General features: G+C 43.2%; 1 protein-coding gene across 1 annotated transcript in view; it reads left to right on the forward strand.

The window, feature by feature from the left end:
• si:dkey-27h10.2 (uncharacterized) overlaps positions 1–18,246 on the forward strand; it is a 41,140-nt gene that overhangs the window by 10,727 nt on the left and 12,167 nt on the right. The window contains exons 5-10 of the mRNA XM_061083494.1: positions 14,298–14,389; positions 14,525–14,686; positions 15,820–15,950; positions 17,026–17,331; positions 17,492–17,566; positions 18,123–18,161. Of these exons, the coding sequence (XP_060939477.1) occupies positions 14,298–14,389; positions 14,525–14,686; positions 15,820–15,950; positions 17,026–17,331; positions 17,492–17,566; positions 18,123–18,161 (805 nt within the window). The remainder of the gene's footprint in view (positions 1–14,297; positions 14,390–14,524; positions 14,687–15,819; positions 15,951–17,025; positions 17,332–17,491; positions 17,567–18,122; positions 18,162–18,246) is intronic.

Here is an 18,246-nt window from a genome sequence, read left to right on the forward strand (position 1 = left end):
TGCCAAAAGAGATGCTGCCAGAAATCCACTAGTGTGCCGTTTTGTTTTGTTTTTCTTCATCCCAGTGGATAAGAAGGGCTCATCATGGGCAGATTGCTGACTAATTGAGCGATGACGTGAACGACTGCGGAGTCGTCCAAGGTCAAAAAATGCTGCTACTATATTTGCAGTTTTTCATGTAAGATGATTCAGGAAAGTGTTTTCTAATGGTTTCATTTATTCATGCATCTTGGGTTTTGCCTCTCGTGTGTGTTTTGTCTGTTCTCTTTTCACGTTGAGGAGTAAGTTGGGTGGTTGAACTTCTCCCTGTAACATGGTAGCTCCTCAAGGTCCTTATTCTTCATATGTGTTTGTATTGTATGTTTTTTACATAGACTGTTAAAATCAAGAACAGAAGCCAAAATATCCCGGACAACAAAATGACCTTGTTTTTTCCCACTGCTGTTTCCAAGGTCAAAGGAAATATTAACTTTAAGAGGATGTCAGACCACCATCCACATAAACACCTATGATTTCATGTCCTCCGGGCAAACTCAGTTTGCTTATAGGGCTCCTGTGCTATGATCGAAAGCTCCAGGACCGCTTGGCTCTTCAGGTGAAACTGTTTTGCAAATAACAAGATGTAGGGAAAATGTGCAGGTCGCAGTAATCTGCACAGTCCTTATCAAAGGATGGATGACGTGATCATGACGTGTCACTCCAGTTTCACAGCATCAAGTAACTACTCCAAACCAAACTTGGTAGAAAAATCTACTCTTACACAAACATCAGATTGACCATCTTTATTCAATATTTAATTTTACTTTTTAGTTTGTTCCCATTCTACACGGAGGAGGTGGGATTAATAACCTACACCACTGCTTATCCTTATATACAGTCTATGGTTTTTACCTTATGCAAATGCTGGTTTTTGAGACTTTCAAGGTCATCTTTGTCATCACTCAACCACTTGTATCCATTTCTACGTTGACTTAAGTTTTTTCTCCTACCTTGCTGTTTGACGTCCTGACCTGCCGTCCAAGAGAAAGAGAGATATTAGTCAGCGGAGCATTGGATATTGTTCCTGTCAGGGTATTATTACAGTGAGCTTTCACTTTGAAACTTGGTTTGGGTCGGCCGCTGTGTTGGAAATCACTCATTGTTGTGTGGTCTCTCTCTCCCATTTTCCATTGTGTGGTCAAGAGAATTGAGCGCGCCCAGTACAGTGCTCCATCCTGCCCAGTCAACAGAACAGGGGGGCCTCTCACAAGCAACCAGCACTCATTTGAAGATGAGGTTTGTGGCTAGTTTCCACCCACAACGCCAAGCTGTCTCTGATTAGACCTGGGATCTAATTTGAGAAGGGGGCTAAGAGTGGGTTTTTCGGGGTGTGGGGGGTCCGTGTGGCGCAGCCATCGTCTCCCAGAGGGCTCTCAGCTCCAGGGCCTGTGTGCTTGACTTTCTCTGAAGAAATACATCCTGATGGAACAAACAAGGGGAGATGAAGAACAAGCAGAAATTGAGATGGATATTAGACCAACATCCTCTCTGTGCTCTGGTCTTTTTCCTGCAAACTACAGAGGGATCCTGAAACTCTCAGCCATGATGTTGAGGGATACACACCTCACTCTACACACACACACACACACACACACACAGACACACACACACACATCTCTCTCCTGGTCCCAGTAATCATGAAGCTGGTCGACCCTCTGACCCAAGTGATGTATTTCTGTGCAAGTGTGTGTTCTGGCTCCAGTCTGGGTCATGCATTGTCGGGAATGTTGATGAAAAATGACAGGCCATTATTACATGCCGTGGCTGTCCCCTCCTCTCTCCCCCTGCCTCACCACTGATGGGGGGGATACTTTTGAAAAATGCTCGGGTCTGTATCAAAAACCGCACTCACTACATATATATAAAAAAATGAAATAGGTCCAATTTAGCGCTGTTAACACCTTTTTTTAAAGAACTGAATCTAAACTTTTTCCATCCTTTTTTGATCAGCTACCCCTTTTTTTTTTTCCCTCATCCCACTCCTTTAGGTTCTTAATGGACTCAGGTTTCTCCTTGGAGGTCATTGTGGTGCTAATGTTCTGCAGGGTGGGGAACAAAGCGCAGAGCATGTAAAAGAAGCCCGGGTTCCCTGAGGGAGGAGATGGGGCAGCTGCAGGCAGGGGGTGTGAAGGTTTAGGTTACCTGCTCGCTGCCTGAACACACCCACTCCTCTTCTCGGGACCACCTGGGTAGCCGCCGCTGCTCCGCAAAGGAATCAGAGGAGGGACAGAGAGACACATAAAGCCGAGTTCACACACACAAACAATAAATGATGATCGCACACACACACACACACACAGGCACACACACTGAGGTGATGAACCCACACATCTCCAGCCTCCACTGACCCGTGTCTGCTGAGCACAACTCCCTGGGTCTCGGGTGGGTGTCAAGAGGTGCTGTGTCTGTCAGTGACGGTTGACCCAGCACCAGATCTCTGATATCTCCTGTCACACATCACTGCCCAGGAAGCACTTTCCTTTCTCTCCTGGTCTCACACACTTCATCATGTGGTCTGGCGACAACAAGGCTCCAGCCCCAGACTGCTGACCAAACAGGAACATGCAGACGTATGTGGATTAGCTGTCATCTTTTTCGTTTTTCCCAGAAATCTGCAGATTTTTACTTGTGGACTGACGTCACTGTGCGTTTTATGGTCTGTGCTCAATTGACTGAGTGGGTGAAAGAATACATTTCTATAGGAGTATATGAAACGCATTTACGTTAACAGTACTGATGTTCAAAGTGGATTTTTTTACTCAAACTCTGCTGATGAAGATTGTATGATATGACCTTGAGCGACAGAAGCGACAGAACGACTATCAAATGGACCTTTTATTTGCAAACAGATGTTTCCAAGGTCAAAGACAAACATTTTTGTTAACTTTGTAAGCGAGCATAGACAAGGGGTCCTTCAAATAATCAGAAGAGAACACATATTATTTCATGATTCATGGGCAAACTCACATTGCTGATGAAGATCATGTGCTGTGATTGAAAGCTCCAGAACAGTATGGACCTTCAGGTAAAACTGCAACGGAAATCTACAGTCCCATCCTTTTTTTCAGTTTTCTCAAGCTCTTCCCTTGTCTTCATGTATTTCAGTCAGACCACTCACGTTTGAGATGTTTACTGCTGCAGCAAAACTTGGAGTTTGGTGTCCAAACTTTGACTTCATCACTTCCCCAGATATGATTATTATATCGATATAATGAGGAGTGATGACTACAATGTCTTTAACCCGCCTGTTGGAGCAGACCAGCAGAGGTATTGACAAGCAAAGGGAGAGATGGGAAATGACCGCAGCTTAAACAGACCACCAAACTGGGAGAGTGAGTATGATAGAGGATTGTGGAGAGCCAGGCTTGACGAGTTAGAAGCCATTTTCTTTTTGCAGCAGCTATGAGGAATATTTTTATAACAACAATGTAAAAAGTGTTTATATGAACCTAACGACAATCATGGCCTGAATCTGCAGCATAAAGCCTTAAACTGAGTTTCAGTTGAAGCACAACTCACCTGCTCAGCACCACACAGACACAGCTGAGATGTTTCCTCCAGGAGTCGCTTTAGAATTGGATGAAGAGGATGAACGATAATATTACCCTCCAAACTGCTAGATGTGTGAATAAGCAGCTACTTCTGCTGCAAAAAATATGGTTTAAAAATAAAAAAAATAACAGTACTGCACTGTATTATAGTTTCACTTTAAAAATACCTCATGTGTAATTTATTAGGTGGGGACATGCATCGTCTACTCTCAACTCAATCATAATATTTAAAATGTTTCTCCGCTGAGTAACGTCTAAAATAATGAGCAGCCATGGCCACAATTGGTGGTAATTAAGAGTAGTATAGAAAACTGAATGGAGTGGAACACCACAGAGATGTTATCTGTCCATATTGTATTCCTTATATAGCACATGTGTACACATGAATTACTTTATTTCAGTCCGCTGTAATTTCCACCCGTTAAAAGCAACATGTAAGATTAAATAAAGTAACAGCGTGCCGAGAATAGTTCTTCTCTTAATATCTGGAAGCATTTAGATGTTGTTGTTTTTGCTCAGCAAACACTTCAAAGTGGAGCGAGTGCTGTGGCTGACCACAGGGGAATGAATATGGTTTCTGATCAGCTCGCTAAATACCTTCCACTGAGGAAATGTGAATTTGTAAAAAAGAATAAAGAGGTTAAAAAAACACTGTGAGCCACCCGGGTGTAAAATGCTAGATGTGGTCTTGAGGCGCTTTAAAATTTAAAGAGTGTGTGTCTGTGTGTGTGTGTGTGTGTGTGTGTTGCTGCTGCAGCTACATAACCCAGCAATATCCTCGCTGCTCAGTCCTCCCCTCCCTGTAGACAAGCGCCTGGTGCTGATGCAGCCTTTTTTGGTGCTTCACAGTCGTATCAGCTCCTGTACATCCACAGGTCTGTCGCTGGCCTTCGGAAACATTTGTCACTCCCACCTGCTTCTCAGTCTCACGTTCCCCGATGATGTCAACATCTTCGTGAGCGGCGCCTAACTTCACGCTCCACGACGTGCAGACATAGAGGAGGTGCAGCGAGGGTCTGACAGGTTGTTGTGGTGGTTGAATGAACCATGGTGCTGCAGACACACTCACACTGTCTGCACAGTCTGGACTTATTTACATAGTCTGTCGTTCAATCACAATCCTGAAAGTTTCCTGCCAAACCTCTGGGAAAAATGGCTCTTGAGACCGTCCAGTGTGGAGCATGAGGACGTTGGTCCCAGGTCAGGATCGTAGGTCGGGATGATGATGAGCCTCGCGAGCACCTTCCACTCTCTCTCTCTCTGAAATGTCGTGTAAACAGCTCCAAGTGTATTACACAGGGCGGCTTCCTGCTGCTGTGTGTGTGGCATGCTGCGGACGTCAGCTGATGAGACATAAAGTGAGTCTGTTTGCGCAGTTGTAAATACACCGACCGTGAATGGAAGCAGCCAAATGACCAAGGACTGTTTTGATTTAGCTGTCGGAGTGCGGTGTGGAAACTTTTTGCACAAATTGATCGTGACCTGAAGCTGACAATGACACTAAAATCATTTTTTTGGAAATGTTCTGGATTATTGGAGCATGAACGCCAGGAGTCAACGTGTGTTGCAATATGTTTTCTCTGCAGGAGGATGTAATCAACAAAGCACAAAAGCTCTGACAGGAAAGAGCTGGTGTTGTAAACGGACTTCAGGCTTGAGTGAATTACATTCTTGATTGTTTCCTCTAAATATCTAAAGAATGAAAGCCTTAATGACATAATGGTGATGTTTTGCATATTTTGTTTCCACCACACGCCAAGGTAACCGACTGAAGAGAAGAACAATTCTGTGTTGTTTTGACCTGTGACGGTCAGCATATTTAAACCCGATGTGAAATGTCTTCGATTGTGTTGAGTCACCACAAGTCTCCAGATCATCTTCAATCTTCTTAAAGGTTCAGTGTGTAAGATTTAGGTGAAAGGGATCTTTTGGTGCACCATCTGAATTGTAGAATTGTTAGTTTTCTTTCCTCTAGAATGAGTCCTTTAAATTTAAATACTTTATATTTACATCAGGAGCGGGTCCTCTCTACGGAGGCCGACATGTTTTTTACAGGAGCCTAAACTGGACAAACTAAACACCTTTTGGGTTTTTAAGACGAATGAAAGTTGCAGCAGGTTTTCTTTCATATTTGGAAGGGGATGGTGAGGTGAGGGGTATTCAGATGCAACATGCAACTTCACCACTAGATGTCATTAAATCTTACACACTGAACCTTTAAGCCGTTTTCAGACCCAAACTTCTGTGATCCTCCGCACAGTTCTCTGGTCAGACGTGTTCAAATCAACACAGAAATCTTTGTGGCATTCAGGCGAGGGGTGGCCAGCAGGCAGAGCCGGATTTAACTTATGAAATCCACGGTGATAACATGTTTTTATCTACAACACCAGTGTCAGCCCGTATCGCCAAACGCTCTCAAATGTCACTGTCTTTCTAAGTTGACATTTTCTGAGTGTAACCAACCTCTTTTTTAGATTGAGATATTTGTTTTCTTTTTGTTTTTCAGTTTTGTCTCAATCAACTAATTTAACAAGAAACTTTTGTTATTTTCCAAATAAGGGCCATGGTATATCCTGCTCTTAATGAAGAAATATGTTATTCTCCTATAACTTGATTTGGGAGGATGGGTTAATGAGTTCTTGTATCTGTAATATCTGTGTATATACTGTATATATATATAAATATTTGTGCTGGATCTTTCATTCTGTTTTTATCGCAGTCTAGTTGAGGCTACTTTCCTCTAATTTGAGTCCCCTGCCCTGTTTGTTATGATATCAAGCTACGATGTCACTTCCTGATATCTCCCAGAACTATCTTGTTAGCCCTGTCTTGTTCTTCCTTCACTTATAGCATTCGCTTTGCATTAGCCTCTCTAACAAAGGTATTTTGTATTTGTGAGTACCAGTTTATTTTCTTTTTTTTGTCTTTACTATAGATACCGCCGGTCCTTGCAACATGCGGGGATGACTTTTATACCCCTAAAAGATATTTGAACTTGTATTACTTGGGAGTGGTGAAGGGCGCCCCCTACAGGTATTTCCACACCAAGTTCGAATTTCACACAAAAGAGAGAGGGTGAAATATTCACACGAATTCCAGCATCTAGGTTAATCTTGATATGTGTTGTAATAATTATTTGTATGTGATGGTTGGCAAACTGTAAAATGGAGACAAAACCAGGCACCTGTAAAGTTCCTCCATCAGAACTCCATGTTGGATGGGAAACAACCTCCTGCCAGTGTCGAAAAGTACGTTTGCACCCACTTCAGGCCGGGTGTTTGCAGGTCATCCACTAATCTCTGTGTGGGGGGGTGTCTCCCCCTGTCCACATGCCCAAGTGATACTGAAACTCAAGTTGCTCCCGATGGAAAGGCCATTGTGTTGCATGGTCGCTCCATCACAATTGATTGAATGGGTGAAAGAGAAATCTGCAGTGTAAGAGGGATCTGTTTACCATTTTTAAAGGCAGATGAAAATTAAAAATAAAATAACTAACTTTTTGTCAGTGAATATATCTACCTAAACCAATCTTATTGCACCACTTAAGACGGAGGTGTTTTTAAGAAAAATAACACGCCATGCTGTTAATCTTCTCTTTTTATTTGAAACTGCCCAACTTTAAAATGCTGCTGTTATCGATAATATCTTTGATTTGGAGTCAGCAAAGCCTGAAAACTCATTGAAGTGAATCTGTGGCGTGACAAAGGCAAAAGCAAAGAGAGAAAGTGGCAGAGAGCACGGTGCCACGACCCCGGAGGTCAGTGGCAGTAGATAATCTGGTATGAGAACAACTGATAGCCTGTCAGTAATGATGGGGCCTAATGCTGGAGGAGAAAAAAAGGAGGGGAGCCACGGAAGAAAAGAAAGAAACCTACCGAGAACTCCCCTATGTTTCTTGTCATCTGTGTGCCAAATTAGGGCTGGGAGGGGGGTGGGAGGAGGGGGGGCGAAAAGAAAGAGTGCAGATGGACCACACCGACTGACTGGTTGGACTAATGTGGACGTTTTCTGTCCGGGGTCAGATATTTACTCCTAATTAGCCGGAGGAATGCGACGCATGAGAGCGGAACAGATACGTTACCATTTTGGCCGGAATTTCCTCTCCTTCCGTGGCATGCGCTGCTTTAACCTGATTAGGTATGGCACTTATCAGAGGAGATGAAAGCACTCAGGGGATCGGTGACGCATTGCCGGACACCCCTGCTCTGCTCCCACTTCACCCCCCCCCCCTCCCGCCATCATTAACTGTTGCGCTGTGTGTCACGGTGCCGGGGGAAAAAACTCGGCCCCGTGATTAACAGTAAGGCCGACGCCGAGCCGCACTTGTTGTCGGGATCGGATCAAAAGAAAGTTGTTGGGAACAAACAAGCAGGGAGGCTTTCTGTAAAAATTATTTTTATTGAAAGGCCTTTAAAATGAGATAAACAAGTTTTACGAGGTGGAGAGAGGGGCATGCTGTTGTCGGGAAATGAGAAATTTCCATTGTGTGTGTGTGTATGCATGTGTTTCAGTATTAAACCTGGTGGCAGCAAGTCAGAGGAGATTGTGTGGTAGCATCCAGCGAAGAGAAAAGCTTGTGGCTTCATCAGGACCAACTTGTTGCTAATGATGGATTAGAGGCTTCATACGGCAGATGATACGAGTTGGTATTCGTTGATGTGGACAAGATTTCATCTGCTGTGGTTCGTTCTTCAAAAACGGGACAATTTTGGCATTTGTCAACATTTTTTAAATCTTCGTTGTTGGTTAAATACAAAGAACAGTGTGTAGAAGAAGTCCAGTGGTATTACATCAACCATGTAGTTTAGATATTGTGCGTTGAGATTTACACCACCACCCTAACTTCCTGTGTGAGAAAGAAAAATGTTTCCATCTTTCTTACTAGTGTGTAGACAAATTTCAAAAGAAAATGGTGACCAGTGTTTTTTGTGAATTATCCAGTTGAACAGTTTGACAGGGCGTTGTTTTAATGTTTAGCAGCATGTTTTCCATTGTCCCTGAAAAACAGAATGACTGACGACCATCTGACTCCATCTAGCGCCACCAGTAGGTCAGTGATTTCAAGTATCCTGTGAAATATCACTACAGCTACCACAGCGTTTGTACATCAATGATTCCCTGATGATGAATTATCTTCTGGTGATCTTCCAACTGTTTGGTGCTACCGCTAAATTGAATCGTTAAATCTGTAAAATTGAGAACTTTTGAGTTATTCCATGTCATTTGGTATCAACGTCCCTCTTAGCATGATGTGTCAGGATAATAACGTTGGTGATTCCTTGACTCGTTACCTATTCTAGCTCCATGAAATAGTTATACCAATTAGTTCAAGGATTTTTATATAATTACAGAATAAGGCCAAGCACCCTATAGGTAGGCTAGAGGATTGACCTGGAGCAGCTTACCATAGATTCATGTTTAAATTCAATTTATCAGGTCTAAAAGCGGCACAGGCCACATTTTCAAAAGCCTTATATGAATAGATACCACTAGAGTTAAAAATATATATTTTCTGTTTGTTTTCATCTGTTTACTTTGTATTTATACAGTGACTCACTGAGCAGATACTGTTCATTAAGAGTGTTTGCATGTGTGTATTTTTAAGAACATACTGTAAAGACATTAAGCTCCTCGTGTGTGTGAGGAGGAGAGAAATGTGTTAATCTTCATGTGGTCTTTCGACTAATGTGGCTTCGAATTCCGGCTAAACATATATATTGTTTTTAAAGGAAAATTCTCAACACAAACAAAATCAATCACCTTCTGTCACACAAACCACCAGTGAAGTGTGACTCCATGATTATACGCTCGTTCTTATCAGTGTCCATTTGTAAACCCCGTAACTTTATTTTTTCTGTCTCTCGCAAAGGTCATGAATATTCCTTTGACACTAAATAGCGTTACGATCTGCCTTCCTTCTCTGGCTGCATATTTCAGAACAGAAATGATGTCAGATTTCACTATTACTGCCATATGCCATATGAGAGCTATCACTTCTGAACGCAAGACCTACCTCTGCCTTTAGCCAGCGGCACATCTGTGCACCTTCTGTGGTGGGCTCTCCCTGTTGTGGGCTTTTACTGCGTGCATGTGTGTGTGTGTGTGTGTGTGTGTGTGTGTGTGTGGGTGTGTGTGTACGTGCTCACAAACAGTTGCAGGTGTTCCCCTAGTGTGATCGCAACAACAAACGTCTCCCAGTCTTTAATGAATACACTGAGCATAACTACCGAGCGTCGTGCTACACATCCTGTACGTGATGTCCGAGCAGACCCCGAGGATTGTGGGTGCCTCCGAGCTGATGGCTGGGTTAATGACCTGGATGGATAATGTGCGATGTGTGTTACAGTAAATGACAGTGAGGTCACCTCTAATTTCCAATGTCTACCCCACACAGAGCTGGTTCCCAGACTCTACTACCGATGCTGCTGCTACTCCCTTCCCCTCTCTCGAAACCTTTCTCCCTCCCTCACACACACACACACACAAACACACACAGACAGACACACACACACACACACACACACATACACACTTTCGCTGATGGTCTGTATTTGCTCAGGACTTACTGGAACGGGCCAGAAGGACATCCAGCCTAGCAGCCTCCAGGCCTCACGGTTCCACTGATTGACCTGATGAAGACCAAAGGCTCAAATCACTGCCGTTGAATGTGCGAGCGCGTGTGTGTTCTAGCAGTATGTGTGTGGGCAAGGCTGTGTGTTAACATGCCTGCATGTGTGTCACCACCTGACCACACACACGGTTTGGATGAACCATTATCATTTGCACATTAGACTCTTGAACATAGTCCAGAAAGTCTGGGGCCGTCTCGTCCTTCTCTTCTTCTTCTTCCTCCTCCTGCTGTCTTCTTTCTCCAATCCCACACAAGAAGACCCACAGCACTGGTCTGTAGTGCACGTGTGTGTGTGTGTGCGTGTGTGTGTGTGTGTGTGTGTGTGTGTGTGTGTGTGTGTGTGTGTGTGTGTGTGTGTGTGTGTGTGTGTGTGTGTGTGTGTGTGTGTGTGTGTGCGTGTGTGTGTGTGTGTGTGTATATAGATACCAATTCGTTTTAACTGCCTCGGTGGCACAGTAGAGATGATGAAATTCTGAAAGTGCTTTAGTTCTGTCCATATCTAAAAGCAGCTGGAGGGTTGTAGCTCACAGAGATTTTTCATTATTGATAATTATTGATAAGTTTGTCATTTTTTAGTCTATAACATGTCGTTAAATTATGAACGTATTGATCACTACCTGAAACAACAGGCCTCCACCGACAAAGACTCTGTGTTTGGCAGTGTCACCCTGCAACATAAGAACTAGCCAATTGGTCGACCACGAGATCTGCAGAAAATTAATTAACGATTGATTTAAATGATGGATCTATCAAGGAAAGATGGAGGACTGGTTTCAACTTTTCAAATCTTCAGAATTTGTCGCTTTTCTCTTTTTTTAAATCGATGTATTTGAACATGTTTTAGTTTTTGACAGTTTAGAGAAAAGATCGGAGAAGAGTCTCCTTGAGGTCCTGGAAATTGTGAGATGCCCTTTTCACATTCATCTGCGAGTTTTGGACAAAATCGTTGCATAATTAATCTTAATGCAAATGCAAATAATCACGAGCTGCAGCAGTGTCTGTGTCCTGTGGCTGATCCCTCTGTTCACCTCCCACCACACTGCTGACTAACTGGAAGCCAGTTTTAGACTCTGTGTGTCTTAACCACACACAAATAATTCTGTCTAAGCCTTTTATGTTTAATATTATTGCTTGAGCACTTTTCTTGGCATTTACATTGCAACTGTTGCCTGCAGGTAACACCTCTCCTCTGCTATGGCGTGTACCTATTTATATAAGAGGTTCTGGTGTTTCACTTCCCCATCAAATAAGGCAACAATGCCAATAAGCTGCTTCCATTCATCGAGCGCCAGCATCAGCTGGGAGATAAATCCACTCGACAGTGTGTGTGTGTGTGGGTGGTTTGGTCTGTGTTCTCTGGGTGGTCATATTTGGGAAATGTGAAGTCCAATAAAGGTGTATAATTTGGAGAGTGTTTTCATCCAGATGTTCGACACTGGGTTCAACAGCTAGATGTTATATATTTACAAGCATTGTCTTTATAATCCGCTTTGGCAGGAAAGTTACATTTAATGATGTCCCTTGGGAACTGTTCACAATGAAGCAGATCTTTGAGAAAATGTCATTTAGCTAAAGATCCACTGTGTGTTGCCGGAGTGCAGCAATGAATTTGTCTGACTTGCGTGGACGTTGACTGGTCAGACAACACACTCATTGTTTTGCTGGAGGATTTCCTCTGGATACAAGCGTTGGCCCAGTGTCTGCTGCTGGTGTCACTGTACGTAACCAGTGGACGGGTCAGAGGGATCCATCGGGAGGAGTGACTGACACAGGGCAGCAGCGGGGAAGAAAGAGGAGAGCGAATGAGTGTTCTGGCTTCTTGACATCAGAGCATAAGAAGTCTTCTGAGTTCAAACTTCAGCGATTATAAGCTGAGCTGGTATTTAAAGTGCCCCCCCCCCCCTTCCTCACCTCCCCTCCCTCGTCTCCCTCCCCCATTCACAGCAGGCTTGTGTTGGTTGGGTGCTTGTGTGACAGTGTCTCCGATGTGCAAGGAGTACATGGCATATGAACCTGCGTGGGTGTGTGTGTGTGTGTGTGTGTGTGTGTGTGTGTGTGTGTGTTCAGGGGTTTAGTAGCGTAGGTGGGCCGGGTCAGAGGTGGCCTGGTGGGGTTCTGAAGCCAGTGGGTCTACTTCATTGTTCAGGCTGGAAGAGCCAAAGGGGGCCAAAGAGTACTGATGCCGAAGGTATTGCCTGCTTACGGTAGGGGGTGAGCAATAAGTGTGTGTGTGTGTGTGTGTGTGTGTGTGTGTGTGTGTGTGTGTGTGTGTGTGTGTGTGTGTGTGCGTGTGTGTGTGTGAGGACCTTTGCTCCAGGAGGAACCCACATGGGGCGGGAAAGGGAAAGTAATTACAGATGACACAGGACCAAAGGGAGGAAATTGATTAAAGAAAATGGGTGACCAGGAAGTAAGCAGGGATCTTTGTTTCCCCTTCAATTAAACTGAAATGTCTCAGCGGTCCCTCTCTTTGAGCTGCACATGGTCGAGAAGCACCGGGCTGCGAGGGAGAGAGGCCTGGGGGGGTGGGGGGTTTGCTCGAGGAAGGCTGGAGGGGTGGGGGGGTCTACGGAGGTGATGTTGATGGATGGATGCACTCCCAGCACTCTCTGTGGAGGCTGACACTCGTGATAGCCTCTAGACGCAACTGTATACACACTGTCTGTCAAGTCAGCTACCTGCAGACTGCACACTTGAGGAAGTAAAGGGCTAGTTCGCCGAAAAATGAAAATCAACTCACATCTATGCCGATGGAGTGTCTGAGTCCACAAAACACTTCCAAACTTAATGTTAGCAGTCCGGCGAACATGAACCCTCAGGTCAGCTAAAGTTGGCCGGAGGTATGGAGGCAAACATCCACCTGAGTTTACACACTGACTCCATGGATGTACATTGACCTACTGTCCGTTCCATACTTGACAATCTCAGGTGCACTGTCTCTAAGCTTTGCCTTCAAATAAAGTGGTTTGAATCACCGTGGTGAGATCTCAGCAGTGTCATCATAGCTGAGAGAGATGATGGTTCAAACTTTTTTTTTAAACTACTAAAATTAGAATAGCACTCAGTAGAGCACACACTTCCAAAAAGGCCCAACAGTTCCCTTAAATCCAGTTCACGCACTCGTAGATATATCAGTTCCCCAAAAATGCCTGTTTTTTGTAATCATCTCTGAATTATTTATTCAGGAAAAAGGAAAATTTGTGAAAATGATCAACCCAAACATTTTTCTCACAAGCTGCACCAAAATGTATTGATCCACACAACACCGTCGAACAAGTCTTGTAGAAAAACATTTCCTTCTTGGCGGTGGTCAAATTCCAGTTGAAACTGGTGATGTCTTTGTAGGATTCAAAATCTTGAATTTGTTTGTATGATAATTTCACACTTCCCTGCACGTCTTCTTTCTTATTCACAATTTAAACAATAATGTCCTTTCAGTTGTCATTGACGTTTTTTAACATTATGTCAACAATAATGGACCAAATTAGAATCCATAAAGGCTTTTGAATATACACTTAAATCTTGCCAGTACATGATCAACAGACTTTCAAGACATTTTATGTAATGAACCAAGGACACCCTGAAAAGACACATTGATACTTGGAATTAATTAAATTGAATTGAAAAAGGTTACGTGTATCCTTCGAGAAACTTTGAAGTCACCTCTCAACTTTCTCCTGCATTTGCTGTTGCTCCTCTTTGACTTGCTTGGCAAATGTGAATATACAGTATGAATAGTTTTACAAGGCCAAGGGAGAAACAACAGTGAGGGTGTGTGTGTGTGTGTGTGTGTGTGTGAGTGTGTGTGTGTCGTGTTGGGTTGGGGGTGGGGGGGTGGCTGAAGAAAGAGAAAACAGGTTGTCAGTGTGGTTGAACAGCAAAATAGCATTTTCTCCCTCGGGCTCAGCCTCCACAGATGTTTCATTCAGGCCCCATGGCAGGGCCACTCTAAAAAGTGCTCCAGTCCCGACACAATTCAGGCCCTTTGTGCGCTGAAGGAGAGAAGCTCAGCCCACTGTTTACTGCTCGTCCACCCCCATTCCCCCCTTGTCTAACCCCCCTCCCCATGTTAGCAGGCGGAACAATTGGGGAGGGCCTTGCCCAGAGCTGGGGCGGTGTGGCAGGTCAACAGAATGGGCTGTGAATCCTGTGCCTCTGAATCCTCCGGGTGGGTGGTCCGGCTCTCTCTCCCCTCTCCCTGAGTCTCTCTCACACACATACACAGAGAAACACACTCTCCTCTCCTCTCCTCTCACTGCTCATTAGCTCATCCACTGGCCCAGGTTCTGTGATATGGTGATAGGTGGCCCGGAGAGGAAGCCAGACGGGGGTCTTTCTTCGGGATTAGCAGACTCCCAGTAGACTCCCAGTACCTCGTCACTGCGAGCGGGTCCCGCACAGACCCGGTCCGGCCCCTCGGCAGAAGGGGCCTGCGGTGGCCCACGTGGAGCCTGCCAGTGACTGGGTGGCAGTTAACACTAATCCTGCTGCTGATTACCACTGGCATGGGGAAATAAACAGTAATAAATGAAGCTACGAGGCTGAGCACACACACACCCTCACAACCCCTACCACACATTGTACAGTGATACACACGGACACGCACATCCAGAAAAGGTTGTACAGATTGTTAATGTTTAAACAGATTGCTTTTCAATGATCCGCCCATAACTTTCCCAATAGATCATTTCATTGTTTGGTCTATTAAATTTAAGAAAATAGTGACAAATACTAACGTAGTTTTCAGTTCTTTTGTTATTTGCCAAAAACCAAAAAGGAAAGAAAAATAATTGAGTTTGTGAGACCGCAACCAGTGATAGTTTGGCTTTCTTTCTTTCATAAATCATTGCAATTATTTGTCACTATTCAAAATAGTTATATACAAATGTCACTATGAATTATTTACTTGTGAAATAATCAACTGATCTCCTCATTCCACCTCATATTCCACTTTCCTCGGTCAGAATGACACAAGAACAGGCTATGATGTGCTCTTTATTTCCTCATAGGGAGATTCATCACCACTATTCCTATATTAAGTGTTTCTTTTTATGTTTTACCTCTTTTATTTGACAGTACATCAGACAGGAAATAAATTTAGTTCAAGTCAGTCACACATACCTTCAGCAAGAAGAGAAGAGCGACTGGCATATTCCCCATAGTCACAGCGACATCTAGTGAGCAGAAAATAGTACTGACAGAATTGGAAATATTTGTGAAATTTATCAGTTTCTTAAGAAAACCCAACACAAAATCTGTAATATTAACGTTGCAATATTTTTATTTCGAGGAAACAAATAAAAATAAAAAAAGGCTACGAGACATTTCTTAGATGCATGTTTGCTTTCACATGTTAAAGTTGGTGCCAATGTTCCATAGTCTTCACTTAATGACTTAACGTGATACTCAAAGTTTTTCTTTAGTAACGAATATCTGCTGCCTCATATCGCTCTGTGGTGAGAGGAGATTTGTGAAGTATAAGAACAGATAGTGTGTTTCCTCTCACACCATTTAAGCAACACATTGTACTTCCTGCTGTGGTCACCGGCGTTGATCCCTTTTTTGCTTCTCTGAAATACAAGTGATGTTGTGAAGCAGTGAGGAAGACGAGCTACAGGACTACGTCACCTACAGTCAGAGAGCTTTGATAGAACATTTATCTAGACACCAGCTGCTGCCACAGAACAAACTGAAAATGCCGTTGATTGGGCCTTCCTTCTTTATCCTGGGTAAGGCTTTTTTGTTTATTATAACTAATGCACCTGATAACCCTGCATAAGTAATGTATCTAATAACGAGCCAAGTATTACATTTTGTTATCACTAAGAAATCCCTGCACTTAAGTGTTCTGTCTGGGGTCAGTAAACTGTATTAATTGATTTGAAAAAATCCAATACAAACAAAGAATGTACTTTTAAATGATGTATACAATATCAATCCATCTGCTGTATATTGTATGAGTTAAACACTATTGAGGAAACAGGGCCACACCTTACTTACATGGCCTGGTTCCCTTTAGCGTTTTGGGTTGAGAATGCCACTGGGAGGGTTTGACAAATGAGCTAATTCACAGTTTAACAGGAAACTGTCCTCTTGTAAAAAAAAACACAACCCCGTAGGTCATCTGTGCCAGAAGCTTATTGCGACCCGTAAATACTGTTTATTGTCCACAGGGTATACAGAGTGACAAAGTGCATGTCAGGAGGTACATGGGAGACGTTTGCCCTCAAGGTTTTCAGCCACAAAGCCTTTGCACATGGTTAATGTTGTTAAAGGGTTTTTTTGTTTTTTTTTAAAGAAATCATGATCTTTTCTTAAACTTTATCAAACTGCAACAAAAAAATGAAACTTCCTGAGGGCAAACTTCACCCAACAGCTGCTCCCAGGAGGTTGAGTCTGATAGATGGGTCAACAGAACACATTACTTTGACATGGACTCTGACATGGACTCTTTTTCATTTCCTGTGTGAAACCAATAGATGTCTTCTTTTAACCGTGAGCATTCCTCAGCTTTAACAGCAACTTTATTATTATATCCATGACAACAAAGGTCGTCCAGACATAAAATATTTTAATTTAAACCAAATCACAATCACAAAGCTTTTCCTAAACTTAGGTAGGTTAATCTATACCTATTGTAACCATGGCAATTTGAATTTGCCATTCAAGAAATGGTTGTATATGACTTAGGGACAAACAAACTATGGCTGTTCAGGTTGGAAGACTTAGTAGTTGAATCTTGTTTTTTGTTTTTAAGGCGACATTTAAGAGACATTGTTGAAAAGGCTGTATTCTTTCCTGCAGGTTTGATTGTAGCTTCAGCCATAGAAAACGACAAAGCCACAACCACAGGGTTCATCACAGCTGCACAGGGACCGAACTACAGCCAGAATGACCTTACCACTGAAATGCCCATCACCAACACCACCATGCACAACACCAGTATCTCCAATATCACCAGTGATATGAACATCACCAGCCCCAACATCACCAGCCCCAACATCACCAGCCCCAACAACACCAGCCCCAACATCACCACAGCACCCTCAACCACAGCACCATCAACCACGGCACCATCAACAACTGCATCCTCAAAAACAGACCAGAAAGGTGAGAGATATTATCTGAACAGTTCTCCCGTGAATGTTGTCTACGCCAAACGATGTTCGGTCCGAGATGTTGGACGTCAAAGCCGATCTCTTCATGACCACGCCTTTCTTTGATTGTGCATGTTTCTTTTCTTGTGTCATAACACTCTTCTCTGATTCAGGTGGTGAAACTACTAAAGGCGGCATAATCCATCCCATTGGTCCATCTAAAATTACACCTGATAATAAGAAAAATAGTGAGTTGACGGTGCTGATGAATAAAGCAAACTCTACAAATCTGTGTTCCCTGGTTAGGTCGGCATGTTGTCATTTTCTACATCATGTACTCTATGTACAAACACAGTGAAATGGATGGATAGTAGCCTATTTCTAAAAAGATATTTAAATATGAGCGAGCTAAATATAGAGACCTGCTTTTTTTTGCTTGTTGAATAAAATGTTTGTTCTAATCAATAATTGATTTTGATCACTTTGTTAACGAAACAGACTGTGTGCAACATTAAAGATGTTGCTTGTATTGACAACCATTTGTCTTCAAGCCTCTTTAGGTAGCTGCTTTTATTATAATCATACACAACCTATGTTTAGTTGTATGTCACAATTGTGTATTCAGCTCCCTCTGCCGCCCCCAAGCGGCCATAAAGACATCAGCCTTGCAGCTTTAAAGGTTCAGTGTGTAGAATTAAGTTACATCTAGTGGTGAAGTTTCATGTTGCAGCTTTATACCCCTTTGCTTTGTGTTAACTTTATCATGTAAAGTGTCAAAATGAAACATTTCTTTATTTCTTACAGCGCCCGCTCCCAGACAAAATCCCACAGGAGACACCATTGGTGAGTTACATTTAAATATGGCCCCGTCATCCAGTACATCTCAAATTCTAATGTAGTTTTGAGACTGTTGTTGTTCTGCGAGAGG

The sequence above is a fragment of the Limanda limanda genome, chromosome 2, assembly GCF_963576545.1.
Source record: "Limanda limanda chromosome 2, fLimLim1.1, whole genome shotgun sequence".
In the NCBI taxonomy this organism is placed as follows: Eukaryota; Metazoa; Chordata; class Actinopteri; order Pleuronectiformes; family Pleuronectidae; genus Limanda; species Limanda limanda.